Below are 23,568 nucleotides of genomic sequence, written 5' to 3'. Positions count from 1 at the left end.
GTATCAATTCTGTATTAATTCTTTCGAATATTTACAGTTTCTCAAAAACAAAGCCAACGATGGTGATTTACAAATTCTCGTCAGCGAACCGGTGCCTTCGTGCTATCTCGAAAGGAAATTAAGAACACCCCGACTCAGGGGGGAAAAGGTTTTCGGGGCTTCGTTACTGTAACGAACTTCTTTCCAGAAACGTACCCGATTCGAATACCGATCACGTTTCTGGGTCCCCGAAAATCAGTTTCTCGCGAAACATACTCTTTCACTCTTCACGCGAAAGCTTCTCTTCGATCTTTTCCTACGTACACGATTAAAGGAACCGTCATCCTGATTCCCGTCACGTTTTTCGAACGGCAGCGTTAACAATCGAACCTGGCTACTTTCAAGTATTTTTTTAACGGGATGGAGAATAATAAATTTTCCGTGATTTCCTTATCGTCAGAGATGAATACAGATGGAAGAAAAAGAAAGAAGAATGACCGTAACGCGAAGAAGAATCGAGCAAACGAACTCGTGAATCACTTACTTCGCCGCAAAGAAAATCAACCTCTCGCCCTTTCCACCCTTCCAATTCAAACTTGCAATCTCTCCTTTCCCTTGAACCCTATATAAAAAGGTAGTTATTCGCTCTCACAATATTTCCCTTTTCTTCCTTCGTTTCTGCTACAGTGAATTGGTTTTAAGGTGCAAGGTTTCTTCTGGAACGCGTTCATTGGCGTAACTAGGTAAGGACCAGGGGTAAGCACCCCTAAAATACCGTCTGGATTTTCGCCCTACCAAAAATTATTTGTCCATTTTCTAAATTCTATTACTATCCCTTCGTATCTAATTTAAATTTCATAAATCTGGATCGTTATCGACTTGATCATTATCGATTTGATCGATGTCGTTCAAAGGTTAAGTAACACTGAACATTCAACACTTTTAGTGAAACTAGATCTGATCTACTTGGAATAAAAATTCTACTTACGCCAATGAGCTCTTGGTTCGTTTGCGAGTGACGAAAACGAAAAGAAGAAACGTCGTGGCTCGATTCAAGCCGGCTTTCCATGCAAATCGTCTACGAAGATACAAGTAAGAAAGGAAATGGCTAGGAAAGCTCGGCTGTTTGCGGTAAAGAACGTTATCTCGACCATATTCGAATCTCTTAATTGCGTTATTTGCATGGAGACGAGGCCCGACTGTAGACAGGGGGGATAGCAAGGGTGCGAATAACAACTAGAGAGTTTTTCTTGCGAAATTTCGCGCGGATTAAACGGACTGGGTCCGAGGGAAAAAAGATTGAAGAGCAACCACGTTAAGCTGTAAGCCCCGCTTCTCGACGCTTCTTTTCCACCGGAAGCATGCATTATTTATGCGACGGATTTAGAGTGCGCGTACTTTATAAATTTCGAACGAGATTCGCTGTTAATGTGGAACACCCGAACGACTTTAGCCAAAGAATATTTTATTGGTTGTCTATTTTGAAAGATTTTCGTTGGATTACGCTAATAGAAAGTGTTGGAATGAAACGAGTAACACGATTTAATGAAGAAATCGGTCGAGCTGACGGATTTAGTTGGATCGATTTTAGGATAATGTGAAAATCACGTGAGGATTTCTATTTAATTCACTGCTTAAAAATAGAAAATAAATTTCTTACAAAAAAGAAAAACATTTATCTAACGATGTGTACAATCCGGTCCCCTAGAAAGACAAGATTTCCCGCGTCAAGGTTCCAACAAATCTCCAAACGCTCGACCAGAAACAAGAATATCGGCTCAGACGTGCATAAAAGAGGCGCTCGAGGGTGAAATCTGTTTCCTTTCGGAATACACCATTTTCAGGGATTACAAAATACTTCGACAGTCGGTTTGCTGTGGGGAAAAAGTAAAAGCCTCTGATCGAAAGGTAGTTCGGATGTAAAGGAAGAAGCATACGAGAAATTTCACGTCCCGTTCCACGAACGAAGCCAGACCTCGAAGAAGCTCTGTCAATTTTCTATCTATTCCAAGTGTTTCGTCCTTCACTATCGAGGCGTGAACCCATATTTCCTCGACCAATACTTAAGCAAATAAATCTCTATCGAGGCATTATGCTGCCAGTGGATGCAACACGCTTTTTGAAATTGCATTTTTATTGACATTTGGCGACGCACATGCTATTCGAAAAATGATATGTATAATTCATTACAAAATTCGGTGAATTTTTCGGAACTGATCACTGATAACTCTTACAGTACTTAACTCGTTAATCCTCAAAGGGTACACGAAATAGGAAGGTGCGAGAGAAAAGAAAAAGAAGAAACATTTTTCCGAAGTGCTCCATTTCCATCAGGCAGAGTTTTTTCCCACGATGTCACTCGATTTTGATCGATCAAAGTGCCTCGCATCGTTTTTCCCTTGCCTTGATGGAAAATACGTTTCTGTTGACCCAGATATCCATTCAAAGAAAGAACAAAACAGGGACCATGTGAACGCACGTTGAGAAAAAAATTTGGAGGCGTGACCCTTTACAACATCGATCAACAGGAGTAATTATCAAGAGAAATTGGGCTTGGGACAAATAACAATTTTACATTGAACCTTCCCTGATTTTTTAATTTTACTTTTATGATATACATTTGAATTCAGAAATCGTATTAAGCTCTCGATAAAGATGTTTCGTCTATAATGGCAAGCGTACGAAAAGGGGAATGTTGAATTTCAGAAAAGCGTAATTACCCAAGGTGGAAACAGTGGTGTTCGCTGAATGTTTCATCGAGAACCGTGACCTCGACGTCGGCTTTTCTACTCATTCCATTGCTGGTCGTTGTTTATTGTTCGATAGGAATCGAGTCGGTAAGTGGGCCATCCTCGACAACGAAGGCGCGCAACCCGTTGACAGGGTGTCGATAACCCTCGAACCGAAGGAAATGGAAAGGTGAGGGTGGCTGGGCAAATGTGGGTGGAAGGCAGGGCTTGCAGCAATCGAACTCGTAGAATACCGATAATATCTACCTTTTGCCGTGATCGTTTGAAGGTGGAGAAGAGGGTTGAATTTCCAAGCATCCCTCGATCTTCCCTGTCATAAACAGTCCACGTACAGCGAACCATCTCGTCGTTTCGATTCTCAAAACCGTCACGCTAGAGTCGATATTAAAACTCTGACCAAGTACAGGGTTCTCCTTGAATTTCGAGAAACCAGGGATTTTAATCGGCGGAACTTCAACCCCTACCACCAAGGTTCCCCGAGATCTCGGCTCCTATTCCGAACGGTGAAACAAGTTTTTCCGACTTCCGAGGGAATTCATTAAGGGAGCACGTCGTGCACAACGTGCTACTACGATGGGGTTATATTACTTCGTCGATAGTATGGTTTTACCGGAAGTTTATAGAGTGGGCTGCTCGTTGGAGAAGGGTGGTAACTGTCGACGGTGAATGAGGATGAATAACACTTAAAAGTATCGATGTTTATACAAAGATGTAGCTACTGGTAGATGAAGTTGTGAAGTGAAATTGTTTTCGGTCGAAAGTTTCAAGATAACGGGTGTTGTAAGCGAGAAGAAATTTGTAAAAAAACGTAAGATGTTTCATGAAACTCATTAGAGATTCAGGTTTTATCTTCATAAATTCGAAGTTTTTCCACTTTTCTGAATTATGTTTATCAGAAGCTTAATTAATTCTTCTAAGAATTAAAAATTACGAATTATCAGAAATGGTACCAGCGCAAAAAAGAAGTTGTAACAGATATTTTCCATTCTAGCATCGTTAAGGTGTCGAACGCCTAGGTGTTCTAGCTTCATTTGCTGGCGAACGCTTCAACTTCGAGGTGTTTCCAATTTACGCCCGGCTTCCTGGAAGTTTGATGAAGTTTCGGCTTACCGATTCAAGCCACATAACTACCGGACCATATGGCTACATGTCGAATCAATTTAGACCGATCACATATTTGACGCAATTTGCGGGAGCATCTTCAACGATCGATACGATTAATCACCGCTGCGAATGATAATGGGCCACGCGCGATATGGGATTTTGGCAACTGCCGCTATTATGTTCTTTCAATAATACGGGACCCGGCAAACCGATACAAACGATTCCTTTATTTCGATTCGCTGGACCATCCGTTTCCTGCTTAAATAGAGCGTATTGAATTCTTTGAACTATTGAATTTCGTAATCAGACCAACTAATAATCAGCTACGTCATTATGGTTTTAGATTTACAATGATAGAACGCGTATATATTGGTCTGTTATAAACGATTCCTATCAGTAAGTTCTGATTCAATTGAATTCGGGAAATAATAACGAAACAATTAAAATTATTCCACAAAATGCTAAGTATCTTTCCATCCTTAAAGACTAACACTTCTTCGTAACATCAACATCAAAATACCAATTGAAAGCGTTAAAATACAATTTACTTCCTCATTCAACGATCTCTAAATAATTCACTTTATTCCAGTACCAACAAATGTACTTAAACTGTAAGCTCAGATCAAAGACACCTTCAATATAGCTTTTCTCTAATTAACTCGGCGACAAAAGCGTTCATAATAACGTCTTCAACGACAACTTGAACAACTGCCAAAGTACAGTTTACGTAGAATTTATGATCGCCCGTTTCGCGATTAATGTTTCGCGGACAGGGGGCAACGGAGCCGGCATTAAAATGCATTCGCCAATTCAGAACGTTCCTGTACACGAAGCAGGAACGGAAAATCCGGGAAATTAAGTAGCCTACCGCCAACGTTTCGTGTTCTTCCTTTCAAGAACGGCTTTTGATACTGTCGGTTCGAGCGAAATTACTTCACCGTTCGTCGTAAACAGGGGTAGTTGAGAGGGATGCCGGATTATAATCCCAAAAGAGGACTGATTTACTCGCGTATGCGCTGGCCAAAGTTAAATGTGATTTCCCGTTGCACAGGGGAATACGAATTGCATAAGAGTTTACGTGTTTTTTTGACATGCGCGCTGCAAGTGCAACACTGCCAGACCAGTGGTAACGGCGTTGTAACGCTCGAACCACGGTGTTTATATTAAAAGGAACACGAGCTGGTCGTACGAAAGTAATTTCGTCGCTGCAACGGAGTAACAAACAACATTTCGCACGTTTCCAACGACGGTCCTGTTGAGTACCACCAGCAAATATGTATCTTGTCTCTTTGACGCTTAAACAGCTATCAAAATATCGTGCGACTGGATCCACGAAATAAAAAGTGAAGAGCATTTAAAAGTTTTGAGAGCATCATTAGAGTTGCACTACTGGAGATTGAGCCAGTTTGGGAATTTATCACCTACTTTTTTTTTTTAATTAACTACATTTTAACTAGATGTCATTTAAAATCATAATTTCTGAATAAGTGTTCATGAATTTTTAAACACTATTAGAGTTGGACTCTCGATAAGATACCAGTGACTAATTTACCATTGCTGTTTCGTGGTACAATGTGCTCAATATTTTGAAAAAAAAAAAAAAATAGAAGCTCGAATATTCCTGAGAGATGTTGGAAAGTCGACGGGTAATATTGTGCCGTTTTCGCGAGCGCCCAGGGCAATCTTGAAATAATAGACGATGTCCCGGATCTCCCTTCGTCGTTCCATCGTTCATGGAAAACGCTCGCGACACCCTACGAGCGAACTGTCATGACGATCCGTTCCGATTACACAAGGGAAATGGGACTCTCACGACCCTTATCAGACGTCGATAAGCTCATCAGAATATTTCAACGCGGTAAGAGCGTTCGCCAGCATCTAGTCAACTTTTTTCAAGCTGAAAAGTACGCCCAAGGGATATGACTGAAATGAACTTGTAAATTATCTGTCGTTACTCTTCAATCAGATACGATCACATACCTTTATTCTATGACATATTCTTAATTAAGCACGTTTACCGTTGTTATACAATCGACTAATTAATAATAAAAGAAGAAAGAAAATTTTAAATTTAAAAATTTAAATTTTAAAATGAACCCGTCGTATGCTTGATAATTTGATAATTTGATCTAAAGAAGAAATTGAAAGAATTTCTAATCAAGTGCTAATAGAACATCTGTGAAATATAAATGATAGTCGACTGTGAATTCGCCATTAAGGTACTTAATCGATCTTCCATTACAGAGCAAACGTATTTTTACCTTCTTGCTTAATTGATCTGAATAGGGTCGTTAGAGCTTTACAGTCGACGGATGTTCTCGAATTCACCAGACATTCTCTAATGTTGGATGTTATCCGAAAACACTGTCTGTCTGATATAACCGGTAATGGTGATTCGCAAAAGATATCCATCTCGCGATTTCGTCGTTGGGTCACGTAGACGCGGTCTAAAACTGGTATGGCTTTCATTTACTGCAAGCTGAGACAGCAACGGTCATCCTTTATTCCTGGGGCCGCGAACAGATTTAGAAACGACGAAACGTGAACTGGAATAACCCGATCTGTCGTGGATTTTTACTCGTTCCTTCGTGACATCCTTAAGAATACTAGTCGATCAAAAATAAAATCCTCTGTTTCAACTTCTGCACATTTTCAGTGCATCTTAACATTTTTGACGTTCGCTATCACGTTGTGACTTTGATACATGCAAGTCTCAAATTCTAAACTTCGTGGTTTATATTATTAGTATAATAATAAAGCTATTTTAAATTTTAAATTACAGAAATCATAGATCTTTGCAACTATCAAAGTGACATATAAAGTGTCATTCAGAAATTTGTTAACTTGTTCGCATTAAAATTTTACCGTTACTGACAATGCTAAAGTCGATTCGTCCAAAAAACATGCCAACGGTCGGAAGTTAAAGCTGTTCGAAAAAATTACGACAATTGGAGTCGTTACTGAGGGAGCTCTACGTGATTGGCGTGACAACAGTCAAGCATTTATGGTCACCAAACGACTCGTTCGCACCATTTCGATCGCTCGCCAAACGGAAGTTGTTAGTTTACAATCTACTAACTTGTTATTCCCTTCCCTATTTCCACCGTTCAAAAACTGCGTCCAGAATAAAATATACCATCGTTATACTCGACGTTTGAAGTGCAGACACAATTATCCCGAAACTTCTAAAAGAAGATTTTCGTTCATGAACATCCGAATTGCTGTTTTCGTGTTACTGATATCCCAAACGGAGGACGTCGAGATTCTATGCAAAAGGGAACACTGGTGCAACGTGTTTTCCAAATGCGAAAACTTTGCTCAAAGATAATCGTGGTTTTAAAATGACCGAGCAAACAGAGAAAGAGGAGGCTTCGTACAAACGTGGGTTTTAAACGTTTAAAAGGTACTCGGAAGTGGTGTAATCCGGGTGATCAGCGGGCCAAAATGTTATCCAGAGTATATCCAGTATCCTCGTCTTATGGGAATAGCTCGGTTTCTCTCTCTGGAGGATGGAAAATGGATTTCCGGTGGTTTCGAAACGCCCAAGTCGCTGGAAAGCTCCTGGCTAGCCCGCTAACAAGAACAACGACGCTCTACAATGACGTCGATTAATGCTTGGGACCAGTGGCCGTTCCTCGTGTTGTCCTTAGCCACCGCTTAATTGGATGTCTCACCTTCAGATTCACTGTTCCCAACAAATTTTGCTGCTGCCACTATAAACACTGGCGACCCTTTAACGCCATCGTTTGTTTATCCTTTAGAGTATAATTAATCGCATAGCGAAATTATTTTACTAATGTCTTATAATTTGAATTATTTATACTAGTCCCTAGTTTAAATGTAAATTTGGTTCAATTGATCAAATTGTAATGACAGTGAAAATATAGGTAAAGAGTGTTATCTAAGTCGACTTAAAGTGATGTATCTTCTGAATTCGTAGCTACGATTGTAAGAGTTTATGAACCTCTTGAAAGCCACTTGAACGATGGCCGCACACCTGTGTCAAGCATCCTCCAGGATCTCCCGACCCGTGCAACCTTCGTGCACGACCCTTGAACCCGCCTCGTTTACGTTTTGCCCGACTTTACACGGATTGCCACTACTTTCTACCAACCGTGGCGTTGAAGAAATTAAAAGATCCGAGTTTACTAGAATTTAGCACATAAAACGAAGTATCGCATAGGAGTGAAGAAAAATGTTAAATGAATCAGAAAATAACTAGCACTATAATACTTTGATATATGTTCATCTCTAACGAAATTGAAGGAAAAAATCAAACTACTAGTGTTTCGTGTCTTTGTCTGGAAAGCAATCGATCGGTATCGGACGCTCAGATGCGTCACGGGGAACGCACGATCCATTAACGACGGCAATTTAGCTGGTGCGGTGGTTAGCCGTCGGCGTAAGCGACGACCGGGTCCGTTTCGGACGAGGAAATTTGCGGGTTCGCTTATTTGTTCGCGACATTCGCTACGTATCACTGTACGGAATCGTGGTATGTATACACGTGACGTTATATCGGCGTCGTGTTTATTAGTTCGTCCGGTATCGAAACGCATCGACAGGCAGCCCAGCTCGAGACCAAATATCTGCCGAGCAAACTCTAATCGGAGTTGTCATGAATACTGCGTCGGTTGCTGATGAAGTTTACCGGCCCCCTCATTAATTCGGCTGCCGATCGTCGCCATGAAAACGCGTTCCATACATCCGTACACACTAGCCTTGTCCTTACGGATCGTTACGCTGCTCTGATTATCTAACCAACTACAAATTAACCAGCCCCCGGAAGGATGTAGACACCGGAACGTGTTCACGGCCAAAGGAATCGCGCGATTAACTTTGGACGTTATGCTGGTTGTGCCGAGAATTAATGATTCTACCTGGATATAACTAAAAATTCTTAAATAAATTTCATTCTTATTTTATAATAATTCTAGTGAACCATCTTTGTTAATTTTTGCTAATATCAAATAGCGGCTATGGCTTATATACCACTAAAATAAAAAATAAAAAAATCTCTTAAAATAGAATATCGCTTCAGTAATATAATTTAAAATTAGAGCGATCGACTGTGCTAAAAGTACCCGCAGTTAAAAGATTAAAGAGAAGAATCATACTAACAAAATCATCAAAATCTATTATAATTTAAAAAATATGAACGACAAAACATTGTACATCAGAGAATACATTCAGACTTGTCAAACATGTCTCGAAAATGAAATCTTCCTCATAAGTACTCGAACGTAGCTGGAAATCCTCAACACCCAAACTCGTGCAACCTCCTTTGAGTTGATCCGTCTTTCATCCCCAGACAAACTCCACCGAACGAATCCACCGAAACAACGGGGAATCTCTTGATTAACTTTCGAGAGGGTAAACAAAACCAGACTAAGGAAAACAAAGATTTCCTTGAATCCGATCTAAAACTGAATTCGTATGATCGTGAACGAAAGGACGAGGTTAGAGATTGAATATATTTAAATTCGGCACGAAAGTGTTGAAGGAAAATTAGTTTTGGATAAAAGGGATGGAAGAAGATCGGTGATGCATGAATAAAATAGTTTTTTGATGTATTTAGTTCACAGCTGAAATGATTGGAGATATGCGAAAGTTTTCGACAATTTAGTTCTGGTATGAAGTAACTCTGAAATTCCGTAACTTATATGGTCGGCATTTTGTTACGTAGATATATAGTATATTACGATTTACAGGAACTAACAGAAAAGTTAAAAAATTTACAGATTGGTAAATTGTTTTAATCCTGTTTCGATGAAGTATTAATCAGTTCGCTAAAACCTTTATTCACACGAAAGCTCTTACGTTTTTTCTCGTACGCTTTATCTCTCTTTATTTCGCCGCTTTAATTCGTGTTTGTTAACTTCATTGACGTTCGTCCAGGAAATTCCAACTTTGTCCTGGTCATTGTCGCTCACAGTTTCGACCCACCTCGCAATTTCTACTCCCTACACGTTCACGGACCGCCGGTTACGATCCTTGAAATTTCCCCGAGTTTCTGAATACACAAACCTCGCGATCGAATGTTTTAACACTTCACCGAGCGTGCGAGTCGCAGCCAGTCACGATCGTTAGCTACGCTCTGCCACTTTGTACCCCTTATCTCCGGCACGGAATTTCGAACGATTTGCATTCCCTTACGGGGCGTGAGATCGGGTTGATTCATCTTTGATTTCCTCTCTGACAAATCCTGCGACGTTCTTAACTCGAAGCGGATCGAAAGAGATAGCGATCCCTGATCGTTCTTCAACACGATAGTAATGTTTTCGAAACGTCCCAGTAATGGACGAGAAATACACGTTTCGACATTTATAGATTTATTGTGATTCATATGTTTCTTCTGTGTAAAAAACTTAGTTCATTTTTTATTGATTTAATTAACATGTAAATATTGTTCAACAAGAACGTACATCTACCAATAAAAGTGTAGTATTATATGTATCTTTAGTAAATCAAATATGCTTCTATTACCTGAAGTTGAAATTTCATTGCTTATGCACATATTTACTTAACAGATTAATATATGCATAGGTACATTTGCTATAACATATATTAATATTGTAAACTGAACATGATAAACTGGGTCAGTTTCCACTGGCCGTACTTCGATGATTGATACAATGAAACACAGATTTCAAATTCAACGTCGCAAGACTTGAAGCGATAACCGGGAAAAGGGTTCAAAATCCTTTCGTCGCGACGAATCTGTCCGCTTAACCGTGAACGACGAACGCAACCGGATGTATAAATAACCGGGCGGGCCAATTTCTCAGGCCGCAATCCTTTTAACGCTCGGTCTCGTAGCTGCAGCCGGAAGTGGCTGCATTAGGAAAGCGAGAAACGATGTAGCGTAACACTTCATTGCGAAAATTACGCGATCCCGTTCTAGGAGCGTCGTCGTAGCTGGTTAGCCGAGCGGAAAAGCGAACGAAGAAGATTCACGTAGCCGTTTGTACGTGTGCAATGCTCTCTGTACGTGCGCGAGAGAAGGAGGGTTGACGAGAGGGGAGGGGGATGAAAGGGAGAAGAGGGCACCCAGTAGATCTAGAGTGTGCAAATTACGGGACTATGGCGCTAATGTTAACTACACGCTTTAGTAGCCTCGTTACGAGACCATCCTGATGCAGTCGCTTGCGTCGAGAGGGAACAGGATGTCGTTAATCGTGCTACTTTTAGATACCATTGTGCCATGGCACACACTTCTTTCGCGTGTTCTCCTGCCTTTGAACGTGCCAACGTCCGCGGAAAGACAGACTTTTTCAAAAAAAATAAAAAGGAAGAAAAAAAAAATAGAAACTGAAATCGAGACTCGAGTACGATGAAACTGGAACGTTGTGTCAATTGAAACTTCTTCTTTTAATAAAGCGATAATACCGTGTTAGATATTTTTTTTACAGAATCGACTCTGGTTCGAAGTAAGAAATATAGAATTTTTATATTATTAATCATTAGCATTGTACTATTCTTAATCCTGGATCACTGTCTAAATTAATAGTTTCCCCACTCTTCTCTATGCAACAAGAGGAACAAGATTGTTGGCACGCGAGATTAAACGCTTCACGGTGTTCGAAAGGGGAGAAAAGTGTTCGATTCGAAGTTACAAAATGATGACGCCCCGTCCGAACGAGGTCACGGCACGAAATACCTGTACCGATGAAGATAAAAGCTCAGGCAAACACAGTGGGGTCTTAATCGCGAACTTTTTGCAGTTTACCGGTTAGCTCTTTATTCCTTTTATATAACTTTGTTACGCACTCATTAAAAGTTCCGGAAGCGGCGTTTATCTTGGCTTCTCGACCGGCCCGGACAGAGTTGATCTACGGCAACTTGGCTTCTTGAACGTCCGGAAAGGCGATACACCGAAAACTGATTGCTTCTTGAACAAGGTAGCTGGTTTTGAGATACAAATACACGAAATAATTTTATAGAAACTATATATGTAATTTATATGCTTATTTTAATGTTAATTATTCAAAACCAAAACCAGAGTGACCATTACTTTTTAATTAAAAATATTATTTTAATTTCGATATATTTGAATCTTCCTTTATTAATGAGTAATACCAGGCAAGTAGAATGGCCTGTATGTAGTCAGACAAATTCTGGCCAGTAAAATAGAACCCCACGCAGTTGAGCAGGAGAATAAGTCCGTATGTGGTCAGACGAACTCCGCAAGTAGAATAGAGCCGTATGCAAATCGGGTGTACACAAAGCAGTAGAATGTATACACGGATGGCCAGACAATGATATCGCGAATTTAAGGCGGTGTTTTTGAGAATTAATTTTTAAAGAAAATTCCCAAAGATGCAGTATTGTTTGAATTACGCGAATTGGTCTACTTATTTAATAAAATTGATAAATTTTACAAACTCATCAGTTTTTAAATTCTTGAAGATCAAGAATGAGAAAATATACAGCTGGCCACGAAGAAAATATTTCACCCCTATTCTGAAATTATGAAATTCTATTCAAATTACTCTCGCTCCTCGACGGACCACTAAATTTCCACCTGGAATTTGGCAAAATCTTATCACGATGGAATTCGTTTTGCCTCCTCATAAATCAAACTAATTGGCAAGCGTGTAACACTCAACGTTCGCGAGCCAGCGTTCGAACTCGATATCGTTCGGTTTTATCTGGACCCATTTCGAGCTGTCCTGTGGGAGTTCCGACGGGAAATTATCTCGAAAAATGTATCCCGGCGTTCGTGAAAGAGGGCTGCTTCGTCGAACGCTGGACATATCGCTTTGATCGTCTTCGTTTCTACTTCCTCTTCGTCTCCTTCGTTGACCCCATTAAGAACGTATCCCGGCTCGATAAGTCTGACCTGGTTAATCAAAGGTCGACCACCAATCTAATTTCTTCGGGGTGATTAAAGTGGATCCGAGAACGCGTCCATTCGATTGTTCGTCTCGCCTAGAATCTGACGTAAGACGGGTAAATGCTACTTGAACCTGAGGTGATCCGACTTTTGGGTGACACTTCTGTCCATGGTATTTCAAGTGATCGGGTAAAGCTTCTTTTTCCTAGATCACTATTTTCTCTAGAAAAGTATCACCTTCCTTGATACTATATATATAATGTTTGAAACAATCTATGTATTATTGTTTTAACTGCAGAAAAGACCATCCACAAAGATTGTTCGAATCTTCCAACAGCAGATTCATGGATTCCGTAAAAAGCAACAGCGAATTTCCTGCCCGACGTGTTCTCCAATTGAATCGAAATGCGGTGACGGATCATAATGGATTGAACTTCGATTCGTTCTTTTCTTTCGATCCTCTTGTCTTCCACGGCTGGCAATTTCGTCGCGCGACAAATTCGAGGATCGTGAATCGAAAGATGCAGACGTGGCCCGACCCGCATCCATCCAATCAGCGTTGAAAGGAAAGCTCGAAAAACAGTGGAGATACGATGTTACGCGTGAAACCAACGCCAGGATTCGAAGGATTCGAGGATCAGTTTTTTATTTCTGTCCTCTTTCTCGATGCCTGCAGCGAGAGTTTCTTCGTCTCGACTTTCATTTTGTACGAAACGCGTCGCGTCGTTGCTTCAAGCGTTTCGTATTTTCTCTGCTAAATTCGAGCGTTCCTCTTTTTGAATCTTCAACGTTGCTTTCTTTTCTCGCCCTGACTCTGCTCGTAGCTTCATTTATTCTTTGATCATTTTTCCTGTTTTTGGCTTTGTTGTGAAAGCTCAGACCTTGAAATAGTCGCTTTTAATATGACAATACAAAATTATGAAAATTTAATGAAAAATTGTGCTATATCTGGAAGATTAATAATGAGAATTCATTTGTACATCAAAATCTGTTGAAATGCAGTATTAAATATTAATCAAGTTCCAAGTCTTTAGTGTTAATTTAATTTAACTAAATTTCAAAGTTTCTCTATCAAAATAATATCTCAAAATCTTCGTAAACTCGATACACACGTAGTTTTTTACGAGAACACTTTTTACGTGTGGTTTTTTTTATCCCCTAAGAAGCTGATGTTAAAACGTTGAAGAAGTTGAATGGAAAGCCCTGCGTCTTCTCCTTCTTCCTCGTCTTTTGATTCCTCTAATGGATCGTATAATGCACGCCTCGTCTATAGTTGGAACCTTTGTTCAGATATCGATCTTATTACAGGAGATCGAAGTTTGTAAGAGTTAAACACAATCGCGTGATCGAACGAAACAAAATGAAAATTCGATTTCAGGTGGGCGGAAAGACCGATGCGTTCGAAATTGGAAATTTATTTCTATTCTTTATGTTCAAAGGAATATCAGCGAGGATAGATTTATTGGTATGAACAAACGCCATCAATTTAATCCTTAATTAACATTTTCTGTTTACTATTTTTTCATCTTTGGAGGCATTTTGAAATGTTCAAAACTCTGTGTTCTAATTACTTTTCGAATAATTTTTTTGTTCTTCTCGAATGTTACGAAATGTTGCCATCGAGATAAGGAAGGTGGAATATTGAATAAATGGAAGCTGAAAGGAGAAACAAAAGCGAGAATTATCGTCGAAGATAGTCGAAATTCATTGAGGAAATTCTTGCCGGCTACTCTTAATTTATCCCTCCTTAGCTCCATAAATGGTTGAATATAAACTATCTTGTAGACAGCGATTTCGTTTCGCTGCGCTATAGAATCGTGCTTTCGTGCCAACGCGCCCTCCCCTTCGAAAATCCACTTAACTTTTTTCCCTCGTGGTACGTAGAGCCCCGTTGGAAAACCAAACCAGAGTAATTCCGATGTCCCGGTAATAATAGTAACTCGCGGCTGCTTGTTCCCAGTCACGTAATCGCACGGATTTACCGGGGAAGATTGCTGTTGCATTGCTCTTTAATTTCAAGCATCGAACTTTTTCAACGATTCTTCCCTACGAATTCTTGTATTCCTTCCAAAGACGATCGTTATGACACATTTATGCCAGCTGCATGCCACCACCGGTTTGTTACGTTACATTCAACTTTTCAACTCACATAAATTTCGTCGGCTGACCTGGCTATCTTCTTCGCCAAAAATGGTAGACGTTTTCAGGTCAAAAACTTCCATCCTAATTTTCAGCTCTACTTACAGAATTCAGTGGTAGAATCTGAACGTGTACTTGATACGCGTCAACTGACCATTCTTATGCTAGATTTTTAGCAAGTATGATACAGACAAGTGAAATAGGTCGACGCGTGATCAAACATGACTGGGTAAGTAAAATAGGTCCGTATGCGATCAAACTCATTAATTAATTAATTACTTTCTTAATATTTACTTTACCCCAATTTGGCTAAAATATCCTGCAGGTGTTATATTATATTGGAACAAATATTTATCGAGTCAAGTTGGTTTTAGCAATCGACTGTAGAAAATGACGCTTTAGTGATCATCACTTTGATATACGCGAACCCATCAGACCTAATGATCGACGTTTGCAATTTCAAACTGTCATATGAGTCCCACACCGATCTCGACTATTCATTTCCATCTTCGCTGACAATTCGTGGTCAGCCGCGGTAATCAAGGCCGCGTTACAGTCATTCGATCACCGTTCTAATGGCGGCGATTGGCAATTTTACAGACTAACAATTTCGAGGTCGACTTCGATGGTACTCGAAATAAATAAATCGACTTGATTGGGTGTGTAATCGGACTCGGTATTGCGGTCTCGTGGCATTCGTGCACAACTGCAGGACAGTTCATCAATTTCATAAATTGTTGCGTGTTCCACCGGCGAATCCGCGATAATTAAACTCCTCATTGATGAACTTTGTTATCGTTCACCGTTTTGTGGTGACACTAATTAGGAAGAGATGTGCTATAAATCGCCAATCGTTCGAATGTTCTTTTCTAAAAAATAATCCTTCGCAAAACAGAGTTTTTAATAAAAATATGTAGAGATCGTCGAGAGTAAACAGATCTAAATACGAGACAACGAGGTAGAGAAAACAGTATCTCGTCTAAGTAGAGAAAACAGCGACAGAACGGAAGCTGATTGCGAGGAAAACGTTCTCGAGAATTGAAAATGGTAGAGTGCTCCATCCGGCAAGAAAAGAGAATCGCAAGGGTCGAAGAAACGTCGCGAACAAAAGGTACAAGATGCGTAGCGAAAACGCTGATGTTTTATGTATACGACGACGTTCGTCGAACGCGTATACATTGCAAACGGCGATTCCGTCATAAATATTTAATAAGGTGCTCGTAACGAAAACGTTCTCAGACAATGTAACTTTCGACATCGCTTCTGCTTTCACCGTGAGCACCAATTAAAGGACACAAATAACGAATGCGTTTTATGGTTGATTCTCGAACTTGAGTCCACATCTTTGCTTAATACCCTTACGTTTCCTTCGCGCCAATCAATTATTCAAATGAAACGTTCTTTTTCTTCTCGAAGTTACTTGAAGTTACTTGAACGAATTTTTGTACCTATTTTCTATGTATAGAAAACAGTTCTTCTATGAAGACAAAGGAAATTTGAAAATTTATATTAATACAATCTTAACTGCAAAAGATATACTTAGAAAATTCTAATAACTTCTCAATCTTTCAATTTTTAAATAAAGGTCATGAATTAAAAGGGTTAATGACAATTGAACACTTCGTCGAGAAATCATACCACTTCTAACGATAAAATATTGGAATGAAAAAGATACTAAAAAATTCACAAAAAAATACTACAGCTTTCTTCCAGCAAGAAATATTAATCGCATTAAGAGGACGTAATTAATGACAGTCGAGGAAGATGATTAACAACGTTTCCCTAACGAGAAGTAATCGTAGAGTAGAAGCAGTCGTCGTATAACAGACGGTTTCGTTTCGTTTCGTTTCGCGAGAAGGTAAGTAAATTAATTTGCATTTAAATGAAGTCACGCAAAAACGTCGGGTAACGTCGAGTAACGTCGTGTGAACGTTGGACAAAGAGAAAGGTGTCAATTAATTACAAGGAGAAATCAGCATGTGCTAAATTCCTTGAATATCTTTCACCGTACTGATTATCTTAATTCTTTTCGTATGAAAAGTTTTCTCTAGTAAATTTCGTGCCAATACGAACAGTACAGAAGTTGTCAGATTTTCAAGAGAACTCGAGAGAACAACGAAGAGCAGCTCTGTTTTATTTCGTATCGAAAAAGGGAAAGAGAGCTGATGGTATTTAAAAAGTGCAACTCGATACGCGAATGCTTTCGTTGTTCGTTCGACTGGAATGAAACGGTGGCGGATTGTAGTAGTAAGAAGCACTTAGCCAGGTACGTGTTCCTGTTTCGTAATGGAGCCCGAGTTCTATCTCTCTTCTAGTGTATCGTTGTCTGCTTCTACCCTCGCGTCCACGGTAATTTGCAAAACGTCGTTAAATCGATTTCGCAAAGCTGCGATTCATTCCGATTGCGCTTTCTCCGTTAAAGCAGAAAGTCTGTAGATAACTCGAAATAGTACCTTGATTTCAAGAAATTTCTTTTCTTCTCTCAATTTTTAATTATTCTACTAAAACCTAACTTTAAAAATTGATTACTTAGTTATTAATAGGAAATCAAGTATTTAATATCCTGCGAATAAAGTTTCCTCCCATGGAGGATTCGATAGATTATCGACCATCAGTGGCTCTTATATAATCAACTAGAGAGCCACTTCCTCGCGATAAAAACTGTAGAAAAAGGGGCTTAATTAAAAAACGAATCCCTCATGAATACGTTACACATTTGAACTCCTGGAATTGTCTTCGTTGAACGTGAAATAAAAGAGGCGAATTTAAAATATATTTCGAGCTCGACGTCTGGTTTTTCTTTTCCCATCGCATCCGCATTGAAATCGAACGAGAAAGGTGTTGATAAAGGGTTTGTATGTTTGTACTCACTGCATGTGGAGAATCGGGATCGGTTTGTCGGAGAACATCACGACCGGTCGATCAAAACGTTCGTTGCGACCGCAGACTCGAGCACCGCCTTCGAGCTGAAGCCAACCACCCTCGCACCTGCAACAAAAAGACGATACACTTAGGTAACCAACCATTATTCCATGCCGTACAAAAGCATCCCTTTCTCTACTCCCCGTGAGCTAATTAGTTTTGGCAATCTTCGAACCAGCCATTTTCCTTCGTTTCTCGTGCACACCTGACTTCGTTACACTCGAAACCACGACAGTGATTGTCGTTCACTGAGAGAAATTTATCGTGTTTTGGATAATTCAATTTTCGCGATCTAATTTTGGCATTGTCGCTCGAATCGCGAAACATGCTGATAAGAAATTTATAAACAAAGCTGTTTTGGAACAATTTTTAGAGTATTTGATTAATCATAAGGTAAGTTATGCTAATTTTGACATTAATCACTTACAGTTCTAATTTTAATAAAGATTCATAAATATTACATATTAAATACTATTTTTTATGAAAACTTCAATATTAATTTTTACAGCTCTGATATTGAAATTGTTCAATACCAAATCTCACACATTGAGGAACACTGGGATACCTTGGTAAATGCCAACGGATTCAAGTGACTACGAAATAACACACAATAGACGAATTATGCTGATTCAATCGTACTTGCTTTTCCCTCGCAACAGGGGACGAACCACCCTATAACACGGTTCGCTGATTATTATCTAACACTTTTTAGTGAAATAGGAGCGAGGTATTAGAAGAGCTTCTATTGATTCGAAGTACCAGGCTATATATTGCTTAAAAACGAGAAAATTTTCGTGACCTAGTTTTAAGTTTTCAAAGGTTTTCAAAGAAATTATTAGAACGAATTTATTTCATTTCAGTCCAGTTTAGTGCTAATTAACAAAAGAGTCACTTATCGCGTTGCTAGCGATTATTTGCAATGATTCACCAGATAATACGAGGAAGAACGCAATTCGATAATTACTTATCTTTCCTTTCGTTGGAGTGTGAGAAAAACGGGAATGCCAGCCGCAGGCGGCTGCAACTGCGACCCTTTACGGAATTAAGATAATTATGGAAATTAATTCTTTTGAAGTCCTGCCGCCCTACAACCGTGCCGTCAGTTAGTTAGGCGGTACATTGAAATGAACAGTAAAGAAAGAATAAGAGAATCGATTGTGTCTGAATTTGCATGATTGCTTCTGCCAAGCACGTCCTATACATAGACCAGTGGATTACATAAGTTCCCTATGTTACAGATGGTTAAAAAAGAAAGAGATTAAAAATTAACGAAGAGAGTTTTCACTAAACTTCTAAAATTATGAAAAATTACTGCTTTTGCCTGAAATTAACTTGCTAATTGTAATCATAAAAATGTTTAAATTGTTAGTGTTTCTATAATAATATAGCACTTTAAATATTACGATTAAATATTTCGATTCGAGACATTTCCCAGGAATCGATAAATTTAACAAGTGAAATTGGCGAATAGCTCTGCTATTTTACAACATTTTTACTTTTTATACACTGAAATATAAAAGGATATCCCGTGAAAGAATTGAAACTGTTCATTTAGTGCTTGACTACGAACAAAATTTTTCAACTTCGCTTATTTTTACACCAAAATTCTGTAACACGTTTCTCGATCAACCAGAAATAGCCAGCGAACGAGCGCGGTAGGAAAACCAAAACGAAAATGGAAGAAGAAAAAACAATTTTTTCGTACGTTTCGATAAAAGTCACGTATCCTTCGATAGCCAAGGCTGCTCGTAATTCCGATGAAAACTTTTTATCCAATCGGATTACGCGCCGCAAAATACGTCTGGCATCGCGAAGAGTCCGATAAAGATAAACGGTGTACTCGAATCGAAGCTACGTATCGTTGATGGTGGACGGCAATTAATTCAACACCGTACGTCCGATACAATGGTGAACCATGGGTCCACGTATCCGACCCTTGATGCGACAATGGTACGCGAACGTCCGTACACGCGTGCTGTATCAAGATTTGAATGAGCCAGCTCAGATATAGGGAATGCTCTCGGATCGGGTAAAGGCATTACCACCGGGAAACCCGTCTCCGGGATTGTCTCGTTGATATGTTAATTAACGTTATTGATGTTGCTGCGGGTCGTGTTCGCTTCGAACTGGGACTGTCTATTAAATTCAACCGAATTTCGGACGATGTCTTGATCGTTGTAGATTGTAAGCTGTTCAAGAATTCGCTGAATCGATCCGTGAAATTTCATAGAATATTTATGATCGAAATTGTAAGGTATACAAGGCGGAAATTAAAATAAAACTACATAAGATTATAAATTCTTTCTACAGAGTCAGTATAGTTGCGATCAAAGTGGGATCAAAATAAAGAAATTCCAATAACAATTTTCTTCCTCTTCTATTGTTCGTTTTCTAGAAAGAAAAATTTGAATTATTCCATAAACGTGATTAATTATTTTTGATTCAATAGAAATTATTGGCACAGTGATCAATTAGCGTGAAGTATCGTGTTGACATTTGTATTGTGCTCGTCGACCATGTTTCACCGGTTTTTCAGAATGATTTAAAGTATGGCGGTGACGAATGCAAATTTCAAACAAGTGCATGCAGCTACGCTCGTGCTCCGTTGAAATGAAATAAAAGTACGAACACCTCACAAACACTGCTGTCTACCGCAAGCTCGATGATTTGAGTTTCGACAGAAATATAGCCGCAACATGATTAATTCTCGTGTGACCCGTTTACACGACGTCGAACCACATGAATGCAAACGCGACGAAGATAATACAAGTACTGCGACAACATCGAGCTTTGTTGTTCGTTTAAAATGACATTTACAAATGACTACGCGAATCCTACATATTCTTTGATCGTATCATTTAAGCTTGCCATTATCGATTCGACACAGTTCATTATAAACGAGTGCGTGGTCGCGAAATGAAAGGGTATAAATAAGCATGTTTTATACGCCACATCGAGTAACGTAATTGCACGCTGGACGATTACATGTTCGATAAATTGACCGTTAATTGCGCGTTTCACGTGTCATTTTGCAGAAACACCTTTTTCGAATGTTTTATCGCTAGTAGGTCACGAATGGAAGCTGAATCAAATTTTCAGAACGATTCCAAAAAGGAAAGCGTTTCAGTCTGCGATATTTCAGTCGAACGATAATTTACCTAAATATTCAGGAATCATCGAACGACTTTTTTTGTAATTAGAAAGCATACAAAAACGAATCAGAAAAAATTGTGCCTTATATAGACTATCAAGATTGCTGGTGTGCAGTGTACAAAAAGAGAGATAAAAATTGGATATGACAGCAAGCGGATGTCAGGGTGTGTAAAAAGTGCGAAACGACAAGGGCGTATCGCGATCGTTGGCAGAGGAATGACATAAATAATTGAAACGCTTGTCGCGTTGTTTCCAGATCGAGAAACCGGAAGCTGTCCGCTTCAACGTTCTTCTTCGCGATGAGAGCAGAGCCGCGTGGCTCGTTACATTTCACTTTAGCTGGTGGATTTGGCATCGCGCGTCCGCTGATAAAAGCGTGAACCAACGTTCACGTTCAACCTTTTCTCGAGGTCGAGCAACAACCATAGAAAAAGAGAAAGAGTATGGCCGAGTCTGGTTAAATCCGGCGAGTTATCCCCAGGAAATTGGATGCTTTTATTTCTCGCGATCCTCCTACCACCTCCCCTTCCGACTGGCCAACCCTTTCATTCGTACTTTCGTTCATCAAATGAAGTTACCAACCGAGCGAAAAGTCCATTCGATTTCCCGTAAACGTCATACTTTTGATAGAATGCAATATTTTCCTCTTTTTTTAATTCCTACCTCTGTTAAAATTTTGAAATTAATCGGATAAGTAATTTTCGTTTGATGGAACCTTAAATAAATCACTATGAATCTTAATGAACTAACCTAAATTAATTAATATCTGTAAATCTAGATGTAAATGTTAGATTTCAGCAATATCTTAACAATTTCTAAACGCGCGTAGAAGGACGAGTCTGAAACTGATGCCTCGTAAACTAAATCGGGAAGAAATTCAAGCGTGATGGCAGCAGAGACCTCGCCGGTAACATTCATAAAGCCAGTTGTCAAACGATTCGAAACGCTGAGGGAGCGAAACGAAATAACAGAATAATTAAGTAGAGCTCGTCATCAGGTAATTACTCTGGAATAAGTTTCGTGTTCACGGTGGTAAAACGTCGCAATCGAGTCTCTCTTTCTCCACCTATCTGAAGGTGGAAAGGACTGTTTGACGGGATCAGTGCACTGCAGAGAGGTTCGGCACCGCCTCTTCGAAATACCTTGCAATTTGCCGCGTCTTGTCGCGGAGTAGCTTAATCGCGTTCGAGGCTCGAACGAGAAACGGAGTTGCAGCTTGGCTATGCACGTTTCTACATCCACCGATCTATCCTCGAGGAGAAAATTTGTCATTGTGTTCGCGTAAAAAACGATGTTTGTGTGATTGTATTTAGGGTGAATCAAAGTGGGGTGCAGAATTTTTAGAAGATTCCCAATTTTTAGAAGAATTTTTCATACCCTTCTCGCTCGAGAAAGGAGTAGAGCAAAGCGAGCGAGAGAAAGCTTGGTTCCGAGCAACGATAAGCAACCGATGTCAGTCAGTCGACCGGAAATCGCTTACCCTTCTCTCGCTCCCTTTCCTTTTGGTCGTTTCGTATTTTGCATCACTCTTTCCGCGGTCTGAACCATACTTCTCCGGCTTCGACGCTCTCGGTGACGCGCAAGACCCAACTTATACTGCAAATCAATTTACCAGAGCCATTCGGACGGAATCACGTTGAGAGCGGATTATAAATTTAAATGTAAACCGACGCGGCCCTGGGGAAAGAACGAACAACCGTTCTCCGCTCCCTTTTCTCTCGTATTTTCTTCGCTTTCTCGAGGAAAATCGAGCTCGATGGCAAGCTTCAGGTGAGGGAAACGTTTGTCAAGTAATTACAGGTTACTGATTCCACGCTGTTGTTCCAGTGCGAAAAGTGGAATCGAAATTCTCTGGGTGGTAGTAGAGGTTGCTGTTTCTAATGATGATTCTTGGATTGATGTTTTAAAAATATTTTAAAAAATGTATTGAAGGAAAGCTACTTGAAATACAAAGTTGTATATGTATAAGCAAATATGGTCGGCAATGTATGTAACAGAGTGGCACACGAATAGTTGAACGGTAAGTAAAATTGAGCCAGTGGTACGAAATGAAATTAGTCGAACCGGTTGAAACGAAAAACGAGGCAGATGTTTTGTCGGAAAACTTAAATAAGAATTGTTGCTGCTGCATAATAAGACAATAAAAGTACGGGTCTTTAGCTGCTCCAAGAAAACACTTAACTTCACGGGAAACTTGGCAACTTCCATCCCCCACCAACTCTGTTTTTGCAAACCTTTTCACCTGAACTACTTTACGATGCATTGAAAATCTTCGTAAGCTTGTCTTACGAATGAATTAATAGCGAGCAGCGGACTTTCGGGAAACCGGGACAAAAATTCAGATTATATTTCTGAAACGAACAATCCCAATTATACATTTGGAAGCACCTTTGTTCCCTTAGAACAACCAACGTCGCCTGTGTGCCTACTTTTAATTAGAAATAAATTCGAGAAGCAAATAAATGAAGAGTGATAAATTCACGTGTCAAGAGGAGAAAGGTCTTGGAAATGGATTGAACGAAAAGACAAGGGTCAAACAGAAACGGTGAAAGAACAGCTGGTTCGGAAATTTGTTTCCCTGTTTTCGTTCGTTGCCTCGTTTCTTGAATTCGTAATAACAGAACGCGCAAGACGGGGAGAGGTCGGATTTTCGTTTGCACCTTCGTTTCTCTCGAGTGACTTCCG

At 39.7% G+C, this 23,568-nt stretch overlaps 1 protein-coding gene across 2 annotated transcripts in view; it reads right to left on the bottom strand.

The window, feature by feature from the left end:
• Positions 1-23,568, bottom strand: part of LOC114871949 — a 181,147-nt gene that overhangs the window by 64,097 nt on the left and 93,482 nt on the right. For both annotated transcript variants that reach the window (XM_029178570.2, XM_029178568.2), the window contains one exon: positions 17,680-17,796. In XM_029178570.2, coding sequence (XP_029034403.1) covers positions 17,680-17,796 — 117 coding nt within the window. The remainder of the gene's footprint in view (positions 1-17,679; positions 17,797-23,568) is intronic.

Source organism: Osmia bicornis, chromosome 1, assembly GCF_907164935.1.
Source record: "Osmia bicornis bicornis chromosome 1, iOsmBic2.1, whole genome shotgun sequence".
Taxonomy (NCBI): domain Eukaryota; kingdom Metazoa; phylum Arthropoda; class Insecta; order Hymenoptera; family Megachilidae; genus Osmia; species Osmia bicornis.
The sequence above is the reverse complement of the archived record's forward strand: the minus strand, read 5'-3'. Positions and strand labels throughout refer to the sequence as shown.